This window comes from Euwallacea fornicatus, chromosome 8 (genome assembly GCF_040115645.1).
Source record: "Euwallacea fornicatus isolate EFF26 chromosome 8, ASM4011564v1, whole genome shotgun sequence".
Taxonomy (NCBI): Eukaryota; Metazoa; Arthropoda; class Insecta; order Coleoptera; family Curculionidae; genus Euwallacea; species Euwallacea fornicatus.
The window spans coordinates 949467-966533 of NC_089548.1; the positions used below are offsets into that span (position 1 = coordinate 949467).

Below are 17067 nucleotides of genomic sequence, written 5' to 3' on the forward strand. Positions count from 1 at the left end.
AATTCCAAAAATCCTAGTGCACTCTTTTCAGCCACCATGTATGTTTAAACAAAAGTTTAGTGTGCAGGAATCGGCATGTTATAAGTTTTATATCTAAACCGTCCGTCCACATATTTTTCGGTTTTGAAATAATCGTTTTTACTCAAATTTGAGGTATCCCGTTTGTTGACCTGCGGTTTACAGGACTTATTTGAAAAGATCTTAAAAAGTTCTAAATCCAAATTATTTTTATCTTTAAATATTATTTTTCTAAATTTGCGAACAAGAAGTTAAAAATCTAAAGTACAAAATTTTTACACAAGGCATATTTACTTAAACAATACACTCTGTTTTTTATTGATATTGCAGAAAAAATGTTTTTTCAAGCGTATATGGATATTTTATGGAAATTAATAACAAACTGTTTAGACACTTTTAATTTAAAAATTAAAATTCTGCGTATATCTATTTTGAAATGTTTAAGGAGGTCTCTGTGATTTACAAAAAGGTTTTATGAAGGGAAATGCATTTTACATAAAACTTATGGCACCTAAAAATGAACGTTGGCCTATTTTGAGAGCAAACAAGTTGTTCCCGAAACCTGGAATAGCGTTGAATATTTAATCTAAATTGTTATATTTATAGGTATGAATTTAATGGTGGGATTAAAACTCTGACTGATAGAGAGACCAATAATGAGTAAATATTGTATTTTGTCGCCTGGGTTTATAATTAAAGCGGAAAAATACATTATTTATATGCACATCTGCTGCGTGCCAGTGAATAGTATCGTTTCTTTTTGTTTAAAAAAAATTTTTAAATTGACTTTTGATTACCTCGTGAATAGATATAAAATAAAACGGCCATAAATTTTTTTAATTCGTTTTTCATAGAATTATGTATACTGCGATGAATATGACAGTTATTACTTCTCGTAATTTTCGTTTTTACAAGCCACAAACTCGATACACATCGAAAATATCATAACTTTGGTGCAGAAATGTAATATACACATTACGCTTAGACCTTTTAGTGCTTCCCATCAAACGATTTTCGCTGTAACGATCCAATAAGTCTGACTGCTGAAAACTCTTTTCATTAGTGGTGAACATTTGGCGTTTGATTTTTAATTATCGTCACAATTCACAGAGAAAACAGTAATTGTGAGATCACGTTTTAAAGGTCATTAATGGATAAAAAATTGAGACTTTATTTCCAGAAATATGTATTCAATGTTGAGCCAAACCTATTTCCTTTCTGGCATAGTTTCTGAATATAATGAGATAAGCTCCTAGAAAAGAACCACCCTGTACATGGACATTTTCATATGTCTTATCATATGTTTCGAACAGACAAAAGACCGATGCCACGTTACTATTTTCGACCAATGAACTAATTGCAACTAAATCTCATCCCTCAAAAAGAAAAACGAAATATATACCCTGCATCGCAATCTCATATTACATTAAATCTCATCACGTCATTTTCAATATTTATCCACTGTATCCAATTTGTGACTATATTGCTACATTTATGTGATCATATTTATTCCGCATGACTTAAAAATGGAATCTGTCAGGGCCATTATAATTTCCGGAGACTTTTGAGGAGTTCATCCCTTTTGTCCGTATCCAATTACTTCTTCTGCGGTTGTTCGTGACAAGGGCGATGGCAGAATAAAAATGGATTATAGTCTCTGGTGACATAGAATCTGAGAAAACAATAAATCACGTTTGTGAAAAATTGTTATTGTTGATGAGTAACCAGCAGAAGAGGTTAATTAGTAACTGTAGATCCTTGCTAATGCATTTTAAAAAAGTTTGAGCGTTTTTCAGTAAAAAAAATTGGTGCTCTGCGGGGATATGTACGAATGCTCGAAAAGAAACAGTTTCTTTGGGGCACTAGTGGAAAGTGGAGGTAAGGAAAGGGCCGAAAGTGCCATTTGTCAAATTTTAGGACGGTCCGTTTTTACCCTTTTTTTCGTCGAGGTGACGAATGTCGGCAAATACGTGGACCACTGACGTGCAAACTTTTTCCTGAAATCTCCAGATTTAATATTGTTTTTGCAGATAAATATGTTTAGATCATTTATAAACAGTTTTTGTCAAATGGGATGGCGGAAAGAAAAAATCATTAACCTTGTCCTGAATATCTCCGCTATCCGGCAAAAATATGGAATGCATTGATTAAAATATTCTTAGCTACAGGTATATTAATAATAATTATTATTATAAAGTACAAAATGTCTCAGTAACTCTGTTACAAGACGATGCCTCCGTTATATTATAGTTAGAGACACTCGAAAAAGTTTTTGGGACAAACTCTATGACTTGATGGAAGACATTATGTAGCGTAAGTTTACTGTTTCCACTACTTCCGATTGTGCTGGAAATCAATGTCAACTATCTTATCTTAAACGGAACAACCTGTATATTTTTGCATTTTTAGATTCCACAAATTAAAATGATTGAATAATTATTAGCTTTTCCTATTCCCAGATCTTATGTTGAAATGCCATATGAGATTTTTGATTACGCAGAGATTAGAAACACGCTTGTGATTTCATTCACTCTTTTTTTGTATATTTTGTTAAAACATCATTTTTGCAAAATATAAAATCTTCAACTGTTTCAATAAGTAGCTTTGCGAAATTTGTTTACATGCTAATTGTACATGGCAGACTAGACTGACAGGAAAAGCTTTTGTAAATATTATGCAGGACCTCCAAAAAACAATGTCCAATTTAAACAATTTAAATTTAGTAATAGAAGGTTTATTGCGGTAGATATTCAAAATGATTTCTATTTACTTATAAACACTTGTTTATTCTATTATGGAAAGAGTGTCTCATATTTGAGAGCGTGTTAGGTGTAAGGGTAGCACAAGCTTGAAGAATTCTTTGTTTCAAGTAGTCCTATATTGTAGGTTTCGTCCAAAAAAACTGTAACCCCGATTTAAAAAAATCAAAAGGAGTAATATCAGGTGAACGTGGCGGCCAGAGAGTCAAACTTCCCCTGTCTATCCATCTGTTGGGATATAAAATATCTAAGGAATTACGAAAAGAACGAGCGTAATGTAGTGGTGCACCATCTTATTGAACCCACATAACCTGGTGTTCTGCCAGAGAAATATTTTCCAGCAATGTTGGAAGAATATTAATTAAGAAATGTGCGTTCATTTCCTATTAATCATTGCCAAAAAAAAGTGTGGTACAACTAAATGATCATGGCTTATACCACACCACCCATTTAACGACCAACGATGTTAGAACCGTACAGGTGTATCCATCTAGGATCTTCTGCACACCACTAATGCATATTGTAACAAAATATATGTATATAACTTAAATATTCGATACTGCTTGTGAAGCTAACAAAGGCAGTTCGAATTGTTATTATTCAGTATTAAAACTTGCAAATTTGATTAAAAATGGTAAATGATTTCATAGACATGTGACCAGTATCAGAGGAATGGTAACTAAATTACAAAATAATGCATTAAAAGGAAGCACAGGCAGTCTTTTAAGCTCAAAACAGTCAAAAATTGCATTTTTAATTTAAACGTAAGATTTAGGAATAAGGAGACCTAATAATTATTTAATCAATTTAATGTGTGGAACCTAAAAATGCGAAAATATACAGGGCATTTCATTTGAAATAAAAAAGTTGACATTAACTTTCGGTATGACCGGAAGTAGTAAAAACAGTAAGCTCCCTCCAAATAATGTGCCTCATCAGACTAAACAGCTTATCCCTAAGCCATTTTCGAGTATCTCTAACCATAACAAATATATCGTCGTGTAACAGAGTTACTGAGACACCCTGTGTAAATAACCTTTATTTCCAGGGAAAACGGCTATCGACCAAACTGGTCTTTCTGTCCATGACGCATATTCTTAACTTAAACTAAATATTATCACAACCCAAACTTATGGCCTAGATCTAGAAGTGTTCCAACATGATAGTTAACGGAAACAGGAAGCAGGATTGTTCTTCCTGTCTTGTTAAGTAAAGTGGTTCTAGTATAGTTGAGTTGTAGGGATTCTCCTTCCATTTCTTCTACACTTGTAGCAGTCTTTCAGTTATTTTTGCCATGTGTGTGCGTTCGTACAGTAATTGGTTGGGAGAGTGGTGTAACGGGTAATAATAATAATAACGATAAAATTAAAAATACCCCATATTATTTTTGAGCCATATTTATGCGGGCAACCCACCTTAAAGTGCACTTTTCTTATAATTCCTTGAGCTCTTACCACAAAATGCTTATAAAAGCTCATATGAAAAAAAAGTTTTTAAGTGAATCCTGTATCTGAGATCGCAATCCACAAAAACTCTTAAATTTTTAGTACATTCCTCGAATTTACAGCAGTTTTAGTTTTTACATCTTCGACTTTATGCTTTGCCTCAAAACATCGTTGCAGAAGATTTTCTAGGGTTCAGCCCTAAGATATATTCATTAGAGATAATATTATTCAAATATAAGATTATATAAGAGTTCCCAGATCAGAATTCGCTTTTAGTCCAAATTTAACATAATCACTGAATCAAAGAAGCAATAAAATTGGGTAACGTCAACTTTAGCCTAAACCTCGCAAAAATCCATCGCCCTGAGAATGTCCGATATATAAATAAGGAAAGTAGTGGCCCTGAAATGGAACCCTAGGGAATCTCGGAAAATATATTGGCCCTATCTGAATATATATTTTTTGGGTAAACAGCCGGAGTTCTTTCCGTTAGATAAGACTGAATTAGTTAACAGGCGCCAAAGTTTAGTTCATAGAATTTTAACTTAGAAATGAAGAAAGCATGACTTGTATCAAATGCTGTGGAAAAGTTTACGAGTTCTACATTTCACGATCCAAGAATCTCATTAGTAACATTTCCTAAAGCCACAGAAGTGCGAATCCTTTTAAATTCGCATTTCCTATCCGCTAAAACTTCCTTAATAGAGCAAAACTCATAGAGCTTTTCAATAATTTTTCAATGTTTTAGGAATTGCGGGCAGGATGGATTACGGTTCTGAGGTCATTGAAAATTTTAGGTCAGGAGTCTTTACTAATCAACTATTATTTCCAACTAGAAAGGAGAGAACATAGAGGAACCGCTTAACCTCAATGTAGCAATTGATTATGTGAAATATGCATACGTAGGGTGTCCCAAAATTACGCGAACACCCTCTATTGCTCTATACATATAACGACTACAACACTTTAACGCCATCGACATTATCATTTTCACACACACTTCACATTTAGGAACATCAGACACATCCCTGAGGCAAAATGAAAAATCGATACTCATTATAGCGCTGCCACAGCTCTTAGATCCAATCCTGAGCTTGAAAATAAGCGATTCTGGACTTTTTAATTTCCATGGGAATTATCCTCGTGGTAAACTTACCAGGACGTAGATCTAGTGGCCCTTAACGGACTTACAAACTTTATTAATTTTCGAGATTTCAGCACTACTTGGGCCATCGAAGAAAGTTTATCCTCATTATATCTACTTAATAAGTCCGGTGTTGTAGGGCGAGTCACGAGGATCATACCAACTTCGGTTGTCTAAGGTCTAATTCGAGCGCATCGGTGGGATCTTGGAAACTGCAAGAGATACCGGGTTGATTAAATTAAGTAGCGCTATTTGTCGGGTGAAAACCGCTAGAAACCTGACGCATTGTTTGAAGACTAATACTAAAATCTTGACTTAGTCTTTTTCTCCTTTAATAGTCGAGCACCGTTTTCTTAAGATACTCGATATCTAAGTTTTATTATTTAATTACCTTAACATTATTCACGATCGCGGTTCCTTTAGGTTTTTTTCCAAATTGGTACCGCTTGCGTTGCTGAAAAGACAATGTAAAAGCCGAATTGAAAAGGCCAATACTTTCAGTTCAATATTGGTGAATCAGAGTTTATCGTTCATTTAATCCCTGCTCTAATCGCTGCCCTTCTTAATTTGTTAAGGCTTAATCACAAAATCAAGACCATTAGCCGTCTAATCAATTTCCTGGACAACTTTGGGAGCCAGTAAAGAGAACACAGAAGGAGAGTTAAGAAAGTTTTTGACGTCAAGAATCATTAAAAAATTACGATGTTTTAGGATTGCGTTTTTGGGTTAAATAATCAGTGAAACGGAGGGTTGCGATAGCATCATGATTAAATGGAACAGTGAATAATTTGTTAAAAGATACAGTGTGATTCATGGATACAACGGAACTGCTGTGGAATGCTATAGTCCGTCTCACGAATATAAAATATCCATTTAAACAAAAGCATCGATGCTCATTGGTGGGTTGTGTCGTCCGAACGAACAATATTCCACAAGTGCGATGGCGTTTCACAGGGGTGAACTGGTTTTATTTGGAATGGGGAGTTTCTATTCCAAAGGTTACAAGGTGGACAGTAATTTAGTTGATGACACACTTTTGATGCACTAGACTTTAGTTCTAGTAGTGCTTGAGAAATATAATTTATTAGAAGAGCCTTTTTAAGGAACTATTTCGGTGCAACAACGGTCTGATTACGGTCATGTTCAATACCCTCGTCTTGAGCGGATCACGTAAATATGGCGTGCATCTGTTTACATGGATATTTTACCTCGTACGACAGAGTAGAGCATTAAGCAAGCGTTCGTTGTCTCTTCTAATTCAATATTTTTGAAGTTTTCAACTCCTTTTCTGTAGATTTTTTTATTAACATCTTTAGAAACTCGTCGGCATCTGGACCTTCTGAATAACTCTTCAGTGCAACAATGTCTCCGAATTTCATAAAATTCCGCACGGATAAAGCCTCTTGTAACTCCGGTAGAATTTTCCTGGTGCTTCATGCACGTACCCTTGCCGGGGCTCAGTTTTTTTTACCGAAGCTCTGCCGAATTTTTGAATTTTTCAGGGATTCTCTGTACCTCAAAGTCACATAATTTTTGGAAAGTAGCGGATGACGTCAGCGCATCTACATATGGAAATTGTTAATCCCTAAGGGCCTTTTGTGCTGCAGGACAGATGCTGCTTCGTTACTTGATCAGTCGCCTTAAGGCTCTGATCAATGTCGTTTCTATGACAACAATCCCCGTTTTTATAAGATCGTCAATTTAACAAACGCAGGACAAGTGAACGTGCTTCACCGACCGAAAGAAAAAGTTACGAAATCTTTTCGCCTGAAAGGCGATGTTCCATAATGCTTCCATTTTGTTTTGTTGACAGATTGTTGGAAGATATATGTTTGCCCTGGATATAGATGCAGCACAAAAGCGTAAATTTTATTTATGTTTGTTGTAGCATCGACTTAAGCGAGCTTAAGCGGAACGGTCTGAAAGAAAAATGCTTCGTTTCTTGTCGGAAAATAATATTGTTAAAAACGTTGATTTCAGATTACGTCAAATCGCACACTTTGTATGCGGACGGCAAACACCCTCAAGGAGTTGTTTTAGCGGAAATCGTTAAGGCCAACATTCCAGTGAAGAATGGAGTTATCCATCTTATTCACAAGCCTTTGATGATTGTGGATAGCACGATAAAGGAGCTGCTACAGGTACGTTAGCCGTAATGTGGCTGTCTGCTTAGTTCTCGACCACATTTTTTCAAGTAGAAACTCGAATAAATCACACCTGCCTTATCTAAAGGAAAAAAATTATCAATAAAAAGTTTTAACGACAAGAAACACTTTTTAAAACGACACAGTCTTAGCACAAATTGCAAAAGTTTGAGCAACGTAACACCAACTTTATTTCAGCTGATTTTATTACATCCTGTGTTTTCTTTGTTCCATTTTTCAAACACGAAATTACTTGTTGCAGTTTTTAACACTTTAGATGCACTTTGAACTTTACGATAATAGAATCTCGCTTCAGTTCTCTAAATTTAACGACTAACCGTTTGAAATATTTCAAAGTTTGTACCGCAAGATTTAGGTAGAGGTCTGGTTGGGAAGTAGTTAAGGGGATTAGGGAAGAGGCAAATTGGCAATTAATTTGTTATGAAAGTATTAGGTAGCTAGGGAGTCGAAAGGAAATATGGTTGGTTCACACAGCTGCACTAAAAAAATTATTATTGCACAAATGTGTAGGTTTCTCTCAGGAATGCGCTCAGCCGAATTTACATACAGCGTGACCCATTTAAGAGAGAAGCACCCCTGTGACTTTTACATTTATAACTCGGTTTCGGCGACCCAGAACTCAAAAGATAGAGAATGAAAAGCTCTGTTTATGTTGTAAAAATTGTTTTTCAACTCACCCGACCCAGGCCCACTGTAACTTGTTTTTTGTATCAAAAATTGGAAAAAAGAATTAGAATTTTATTTGCAAAAAAACGAACACGCCCTTGAATTTAGCATTCCTTAAAATGGACACGTACCAAATTTCATAAAAAAATAACAATTATTAACCATTTCAGAGAAGTTTATTTCATAGTTGCAAATAATAATATTTTATCATGATAGCTATTAAAAGAAAAATCAAACAAATTAAATTGTGATGATGTAAATGATAAACTCCCAATTAATTTCTTTTTGGACGTTTAAATTTTATAGAATTTTTTCAGCAATAGGTGATGAACGCTTTGGATGATTTACCACTCGCTTATTCGGGAAACCTCTATTTTCAATTAGCTGACGGTTCTGTTCATAATTCTGCCTGTGTGAAACAATATTTAAATTCGGATTTCGAAAATAAATAGATAGGTTGCAATAGCACATTAGTTAAATGGTCCCCTAGATCTCCCGATTTTACGTCCTTGGATTTTTTTTAGTGAGGCAAAATAAAAAATACACATACAAATAACGTCACATTGGAAAACTTCGAACTTGCATATGCGGTACTTGGGAGGAAATAACTTCACAATAATTGAAAAATGTCTAAAGGAACAGTTTAAAAAGATAAAGTAAATGTATTGAATTAAAGGATGGACTAGTAGAAACTTCCAAGATGTAGTTCAATAGTTTATTTATTCTATTTTTTATTTGCTTTTTTGGCCATGTTAATAAAATAACATTTTTATTTTTTAATGAATTTTATTATGTACTCATTCTAAAGATTACTGAATTCAGTAGTGTGCTTATAGTTAAAAAAAAAAACACCGCAATCATTTTGCCGATTTTTGACATAGAAAATGAGTTATAATAGGTCTCAGTCGAGTGAATTAGAAAACAATTTTTACAGCATAAATAGAACTTCATATTGTCAATCTGTTTGTCTCAGTTTCAAGGCCATGGTTCCTTGAAACCGAATTATAAATGCAAAAGTCTCAGAGGTGTTTTCCTTTTACATGCGTCACACCGTAAGAAATGTGCAAAATTTGCATGCATGTACCATGCGAGGCAATTTTTTAGGTCAAAACAAATTGATTTTTCCGATAAACGCTCTATCGCGAAAGGGTCGTTTTTGAGATATTTATATGATATTCGAATTTAAGATATTTTGAAAATTTTTCTGTAGGTCTGCAATTTTTAAGATAATAAGTTGAACTTTTATAAACTTACACTCTGGACTGAATTTATAAAATCGCTGTTACATCTACAGGGTGACGCTTTTCTATAGTCAAGTGCCCTATCATCACCCTTTTTTTGTCGTGGGTCACTGACACGCAAATGCTTAAAATTCGAATTATTTATTGAATTTAGAGCCTATTTTCATCCATTGCGTTGTTTGATTTTTGTAGCCATTCTTAAGCTGTTTGGGGATTTTTACTATAGCTGTGCTGAGCTGACTAAAAACAGATTCCACTTTTTTTAGACAGCACTAATTCTACTGGATGTAATTTCGTGGCTCCGGCGAAGATAATAAAAATGATCTTAAGCTTGGAAGCCTAAAAGTTTTTCTTCCTACTGCGCATGGTCGAAAACTGAAGTTCTTTAGTCTGTGGCCTAACTAGTCAACTAAAACTTTCTTTCTGGGAATTTTTTCTGTTAATTCGACACAAACACGTGCGTTTTTCATAGAAGTTACCAAAAACGGGCAAGTTAGGGTAAAAAATTTGATGCTCACTAAAGAACTTGAAACCGTTACGAACACTTCGAAAACTAACGAAACAAGAATTGTAAATTGACCATGCAGCACATTGGCGAGAAATTTATAGTATCTACAGAGTGTTTCTGAATAGACGGTAAAAAATTTAATGGGTAAATCCTAAGCCAAATTTAAGACGAAAAGTTCATATAAACATATCTAAAAATACTTTGGCTTCGATCTATAGAGTGTTGAAAACCACTTTTTTGTTTTTACAAATGCTATCAGAAGACCATGGTTTTTTTTATAGTTTCAGGCAAGTAACAGCCAATAATTGTCCAACCTGACAGCAAACATTAAGTGTTACTTTATTACTTAAATTGATGAATGTGAACAGCTTTGACTATTATCACGAATATTATTCAAACCATCGATTTAAGCGAAATGTTGCAAGAGACTGAAAAGTGAGAAAACTCAATGTGGATTCCAGAAATTTATTTAAAAGATTCAAAATATTAACAGAAAAAATGCGATAAATGAAAGCTTATCACTTATCAATCCGCATCAATTCGTATGTGAAATTTAAGTCCGAAATTTTCGGTGTATAGAAAACACTCGTAGTATGATATGTACAAACTTTCAGCAAGTTTCGATAAAAAATATACAAGTAATTAAAAAAAAATATATAAAAAGAAATGTTTTTTAACACACTGTAAATCGAAGCCAAACCATTTTTGGATATGTCTTTATGTGAATTTTTCGTCTTAAATTTGACTCTGGATTCACCCGTTTAAATTTTTAGCCTCTATTCAGAAATAACCTGTATATAGCATATACATATAGTTATAGTAGGTCAGGTTAGCACAAAAAATGTTAGTCATTTCGATCATCCTGTACGAGACTCCTTTATTTAAACTAAAAACTGTTTTGAGGCTCGTTAAAATTTTCCACACTCACTGGTTCAATTGAACGGACACTCTTTTTGAATACGTTTCAGGCCTCTTCAAAACCAACGTAATGCATTCAATTTGGCCAGCAACTTAGTTTTGTTCGGATTAGCTTTCAAGTTTTCTAGGTAAATAAATACCTGCCAGTCATAATCTTGTGGAAAACCGGACAATAAATTGGAACATCCATTATTTCAATTCGTTTTAGGGCCTCCAAAGGGTGCTCTTATCAGTTCCAGACATACTGACGTAATATACATACCCGGAAAGCTATTTACCTATAAATTATTTATACACATTCCGGCATTTTTCATATCGGGGTCCTTTTTATGTGAATAACTTCCCTTTTATAGACCTACATAAATCTTACGGTACCTCACATACTATTGTTATAGCTTATACACTGTTTAGCACTTTTGCACAAGTTAAACCAACTAGTGATATGGGTTCACATTACAAGATGTGAGAACAGTTTTTCAACTTGTAAAGTTGTAGTTGGTCTGACTTCGCCTCACAAACTTTGTATGTACATACAGGAACACAAGGACTACATTTGCAACGTAGGGAACGTTCAGAGAATGGAAAATATTTGGAATGAAACTCCGAAGACGAATTCGAGGTTTTTCCACCCCAATGGGTATTACCCTTACGATTCCCCAAAAATGCATATAGATGTATGTCTTTCCTTTCTTTTATTGAATATATTTGGTTTAACGCTTGATCAATATCGATAGTAGCTGAAATACTAAAAAACGAATGGTAATAAGACTGTAAATGCTGATGCCCATCGGTCCAGTTTGAATGGAAGCGTGTGATGGATGATGTAATGTGCTAGACAAAGAGATAGGTGATGATGGATGGATTTAAATAATATTAAAACCGATTTTTGTCTGTGACATAATGCTGGAAAATATGTCGCGCTAATAAGCAATAATATATGAAATATAAATGACATTTCACATATTAATTCATCCCAAAAAATATTACTTTAAAATACTGCCGTCTGTGGGTTATAAAATTGCTCCATTGCAACTTGGACCAGTGTTTACAGTTTTCCTCAGTTTTATTACCAAGTAAAAACGTTGTTTTCTACGGCCATGGGAAGTTTAATATACTACCGATTTATTGCTTTCAACATAGTAGGTAAAGCTGAGAATTGGCACAATCCCCCTATTTTGTAAATATTAGAATATTCGTGAAATTTTGATTGAAAGCTTTTACTTACTTCCATGGTTTCCACTCAATTCAAAGATGAATTAATCTCGGAACTGCTAAGCGACATTACCGAAAAATAGGCAGCAATAAAGAAAATGGTTGAAGTCCATTAGGGCGAGGGTTCTAGGTTAATGGGCTGATGTTTCGATTATCGCGATATCACATGAAGCTTTAAAATGTGCTTGTGAATTTTTTTGGACTCTGTAAATTAAGTATTATTTAAAATGGCACACCCAGATTTTGATGCAAACTAAATTTTAAGCGAATTTCTAAACCTTCCAACGTATTTTTTCAACAAGAAGTTTTCTCAGTTTTATAACATTTTGCGCCACTAATTGAATAAAAAAGATACGATTAATGATCTCTGATCAGCTCTACAAGTCTCTTTTATTTTCTGATATACGGCATCTGTCAATCTCGCAATTATCTATATTCCTTAGTATCATCTATTTGTGTTCTGAAAGAAAAGCGTTAGGCAAGGGAGCGGCTTATTCTTGTTAAAATCAGCTTTTACTTTCTAAACATATGGATAGTTTTTGTCTTACAAAAATGAAAAATAAAATCCTTAGTAGAACGATCGCACCCCACAGCCATGTCTGAGATGACACACCCATAAATGTTTACGAAGTGAACAAAAAAAATGTAGCTTATTATCAAAGAGCACAAATAAGTCTTTTGGCTCTATGGAAAGATCAGTGCAATTAGCTTGACACCAATTTTTCCATATTTGACAACGCAGCCACCAATTCTTCTCTGCTCTGGGATTTACAAGAATAAATAGTGGCACGGTCTTCGTTGCATTCAGAGTTTTTTACATTGTTAACATCTAATAGAGGTTGACTCTCTATTTAACAGATCGCCGTAGCTTTAACTTCCTCAGCTTCATTTCAGCAATATGGGATATCAACTGATGACAAAGATATATTGGCATATTTTTATCTTCAGGAGTGTCTAAATTCTCAGAAACTGATGGTATTGCAACTTCCCTTTTTTACGAACGTTACGTTAACGTAAAGGCTTTTCAAAAGTCTCAGCTTCCTTGTTAGCTTCCTCAGTTTTCAGGTCGACAATCTCCGATGAAAAATTTTAAACTCCGAACTTTCCTTTCTTACAGTTTGATCGTTTTGTGTCAGTTGCAACTGAAAAAGAAGATATATCGATATCTTTTTCGTCCTCAGAAGTTTCAGCATTCTCAGAGGCTGATGGTGTTGCAACTTGTTTTTTTTTAACGAACGCGTTCGCTTCTTTAGAGTCTTCGCTTGCTTAATAGCTTCCTCAGCTTTCAGTTCAGCCATCTCGAGTATCGAATTGAAAACTCCTTTTGTACGGCTGATCGATATATGAAGGACGCATAACTGAGGGCATGACAAATCTTTTGGTGTGGATTTTGGCCCAGATTGCTCTGGTGTAGTTTGACATTTGGAAAACGTGCTTCTTTACAAATTGCTGCAATTTACTGATGAGCAATTGTCTTTCCAGGGTGGGTTCCTACCACGTACTCAATTCATGATTGTAGAATGTGTTCAGTCATGTAAAAAATCCCATGTGTAGGGGTTGGAGCTTGTTAGTGCGCTGGCCGTATTCAGTTAAGGAAGACTTCAATTTTCAGCCGGTTTTCTTCTTGGGCATACCCTAGAGCTTCATTTGAGATATGAACCATTTTGATTTTCTTCCTAGGAAGAATGAGAGCTGGGGGAATGTTTTTTTTTTTGCTAAAATTGCTTCTTATACACTGTTTGAAACTGACAATTCCCAAATGGATGGAACAGAATTATTTTCATGATAAAGAAGATGTTTTGAGGATGTAGACGGGGCTCACGTGGGATGAAAAGGAGTGAATTGGTGAGCAAAAAAGCTCCTAAAGCCCTATTCGCAGTACCGTTATAACTACTTATCAATCTTAAGAGCAATACCAATCTGGGAGTGGATACCATTTGAATGGATGCTTAGTTTCCACAAATTGAAATATAATTCAGGGGTTTAATCTGCCGTTTCTCGACAACTAACCATTAAACTTTCCATGCCATTAGAAATGACGTTTAACAAATTCGCTTTTAAAATGGGGCTAATGATGTGAAACGTCGGCTTATGCTAAATTATTCGCTAGAAAATGTATAATAGCGGCTTTTGGCAATTGCGTAAAATAATATTTGTATTTATTTTGTGATTATATGCTGGATTATTAACTAGTATCAACATATCGATAAGCCAGAAATTTGTTGAAACAATGTCGCTATTCATAACGTGAATAGCTGAATCACCCCCCGCTAATAGGTTTTGTCTGCACAGTTTTTCCGGAAGATTAATGGGAAGGTTTACACTTTAAACACAATTAATACACCAATTTTATTTATTTATTTATTTGGTTTTATTGGCATAACGCTGTAAATTTATGATATTTTACTGCTTCTCTATGTTTGCTTTTCAACGTAGCTTTTTTTGTCACATGAATACCTACAACATCATTAAACAGATCTATTTAACAATAAACCTTCCTACAAAGGTGAGATTACTTTCAATTTTAACAAATGGCCCTGTAGGATTAACAATATTGGGCTATCAGTTAATTACTATTGATTCGTAATAAGGCTTCACTTTAGTATAATATGTAGAAACATCATTAAAGGCAAGGGAACGACAATTTACATAGTCAATTTTACCAATTCAAATGACTCAATTATCACACTTCTTTAAAAATAGTTTTCATGAAAGCTAACCTAATGTAATGTCTTAATTTCAACGCTGTATTGAAATATAATGGTGAAATTTGACTAGAAGTAATTGTCGTTAACATTTAGAAAGGTATTTCAGAAGTAGAAAATTTAAGATAAAGCTGAGCTACACAATCAATTATTTTTGAGCACACATAAAACAAATCTATTGGATGCGCAATAACCAGGAGTATCGAGATAAAAAAAAATCCACGTACTTAACCCGTTATGATCCAATACCACTATCAAACAAAAATCTCGATTCCCAGATTAAACTAGATTTAGGTTTTATGTTTCTCATAAAGTAATACTTTCACCTCAGCATCTCCTGGTTGTGTAGCTCACGTTCATTTTGACTAAAAGAACGTGTGATGAACTATGCCATCCAAATAGCTCATCAAACGACTCTTCACCAATCATTTCCGCACAAACTCATTTAAATATGAATTCATGTTGCTTTCCGCCTGTCTTCATCAACTTGGAAACTGCAGCAATACAAGGTAAACTTAATGTGTAATAAACCAACTTCAATAACTGTTTCGCGAGCTTAAATTGAAAATGTTTGACTTACAGACTGTGCATGAAATTACTAATAATTAATCCATTAAGTAGTGGCGTGTTTTACTCGCTTTTGGTCTTGTAATATATAAATAACACATCACATGTTGTAACTTGAAGCATCAAATGTAGATGTGTAGTAGTTAGTTCTTGCGATAGTTCCAGAATCTAGATAAAACTTTTCTTCAAAGCCTCCGATATGAACGAAGAAATGGCAAATATGATATAATTTCAAAGTCTATCTAGACCTGTTATCAGTTGCATGATACTCTAGGTATTAGGAACATGGTAATCTTCGTGTTAAAGCTGTTGTAATATGACGAAGCTTGTATTACTTACCAACTTGAACTGTATCATTAATGTAGTGGGGAATCTACGAGAGAGTTAATTTTTAGAAGTAGTTGAAAACATAGAGAACATCATTGATGAAGTTCTTGGATCCTTTTGGAATTATATTCCAAGTGATTATCAACACATCAGTCTTCCAATGGCAAATTTAGTATTTAAGTAGTGTATTGCCACAGTAAGTATTTCATTCTAATTGAAAGGGATAAGAATACTCCATTTCGCATAAATTTTTCCAATGGAAAACGTTAAATGTTAAGTTTTTCTCTTAGAGTTCAGTCACGAAATTAGTTTTAAAAAAGTATATTAATAATTTCTAACCTTTCATCTGAGTTAAAGTCATATAACAAGTTGGAGAGGAAGCTATTCTTACCTACATAGAACTACCTCATGGCATATGTTAACCATACTTTTATAAGCTGTCTTTAAAGCTTCTTTCTCTCTCTTCTCATAAAACATAAAATAACAAACCATAGTATTACACAATAATGTAAATAAACATTTGGATCATGTGGCATATGTATTTTGTAAAATCTGGGTGCCTAATCCTCATGCCATCTTAACCCCAATGACCCTAATCAGCTTGTCTCTAAACATTCAGGAGAAAGACGGTGGTATTCTCAACAATTTCTTCAATGAAATCACCGACCTTGGATTTGAAGGGCAAAACTTTCTTAGAACCATAGAGAAATCCGAAGATATCACCCTTTTCGCCCCTTGTAACTCTGCCCTGGACAGCGAAATCGTCCGAAGAATTAAAATGGATCGGCCGAAATTCTTGGAGATACTGAAGATGCATGTGGTCGTCGAGAACAGGTTATATTTGGAAACTGTGAGGAAAGAAAACGAGCATGGGGTAAGTTTATTCTTGTTGTATTCGAAAATTTTTCAATAACGGAAGCTCACCAAAAGCTGCTTTGAAATATTTTAATATAATTAAAAATCAGGTATTTTGACTCTCTAAAATTGCTTTAAAACGTGAAGGATTGACGTTATTGGTAATCTTAACGGAATGTTAATAATTAAAAGAAAAATTATCTGGGTTATAAGCTTCGAGGCGAAATAGCTTCTGTTCCTTTAAAAAGGGAGTGGAATGAAATTTTGTCAGGGCACTAATAAAATGGGCTTTATTTTTTGCTTGGACCTTTATGACCCTTTTTGTTGTCGTCACGAAGTGTATAGAGAAACCGCACGAGCGCTTCTTGCAAAGACAAAAAGCACAACAACCCCATTGTTTAGTCGATTCACGTTTTAGTTCGTAATTTCAGTTCGTTACTTCCGAAAACTCATTTGCCATTATACATTGTTTCACCTAAGAACGGCAAATAATAATGGCAAATATTAGGTTTACCGGGAACGCTGTCTTTATAACGA

At 34.3% G+C, this 17067-nt stretch overlaps 2 protein-coding genes across 5 annotated transcripts in view; both read left to right on the plus strand.

Moving 5' to 3' along the window:
* Positions 1–17067, plus strand: part of Fas1 (fasciclin 1) — a 146849-nt gene that overhangs the window by 112568 nt on the left and 17214 nt on the right. For 3 of the 4 annotated variants that reach the window (XM_066285164.1, XM_066285165.1, XM_066285163.1), the window contains exons 7-9: positions 7347–7507; positions 11401–11538; positions 16295–16549. In XM_066285164.1, the coding sequence (XP_066141261.1) occupies positions 7347–7507; positions 11401–11538; positions 16295–16549 (554 nt within the window). The remainder of the gene's footprint in view (positions 1–7346; positions 7508–11400; positions 11539–16294; positions 16550–17067) is intronic. The other variant, XM_066285166.1, reaches the window with a different exon arrangement.
* Positions 1–17067, plus strand: part of LOC136340826 (acyl-CoA Delta-9 desaturase-like) — a 147327-nt gene that overhangs the window by 85672 nt on the left and 44588 nt on the right. The window lies entirely within an intron of this gene.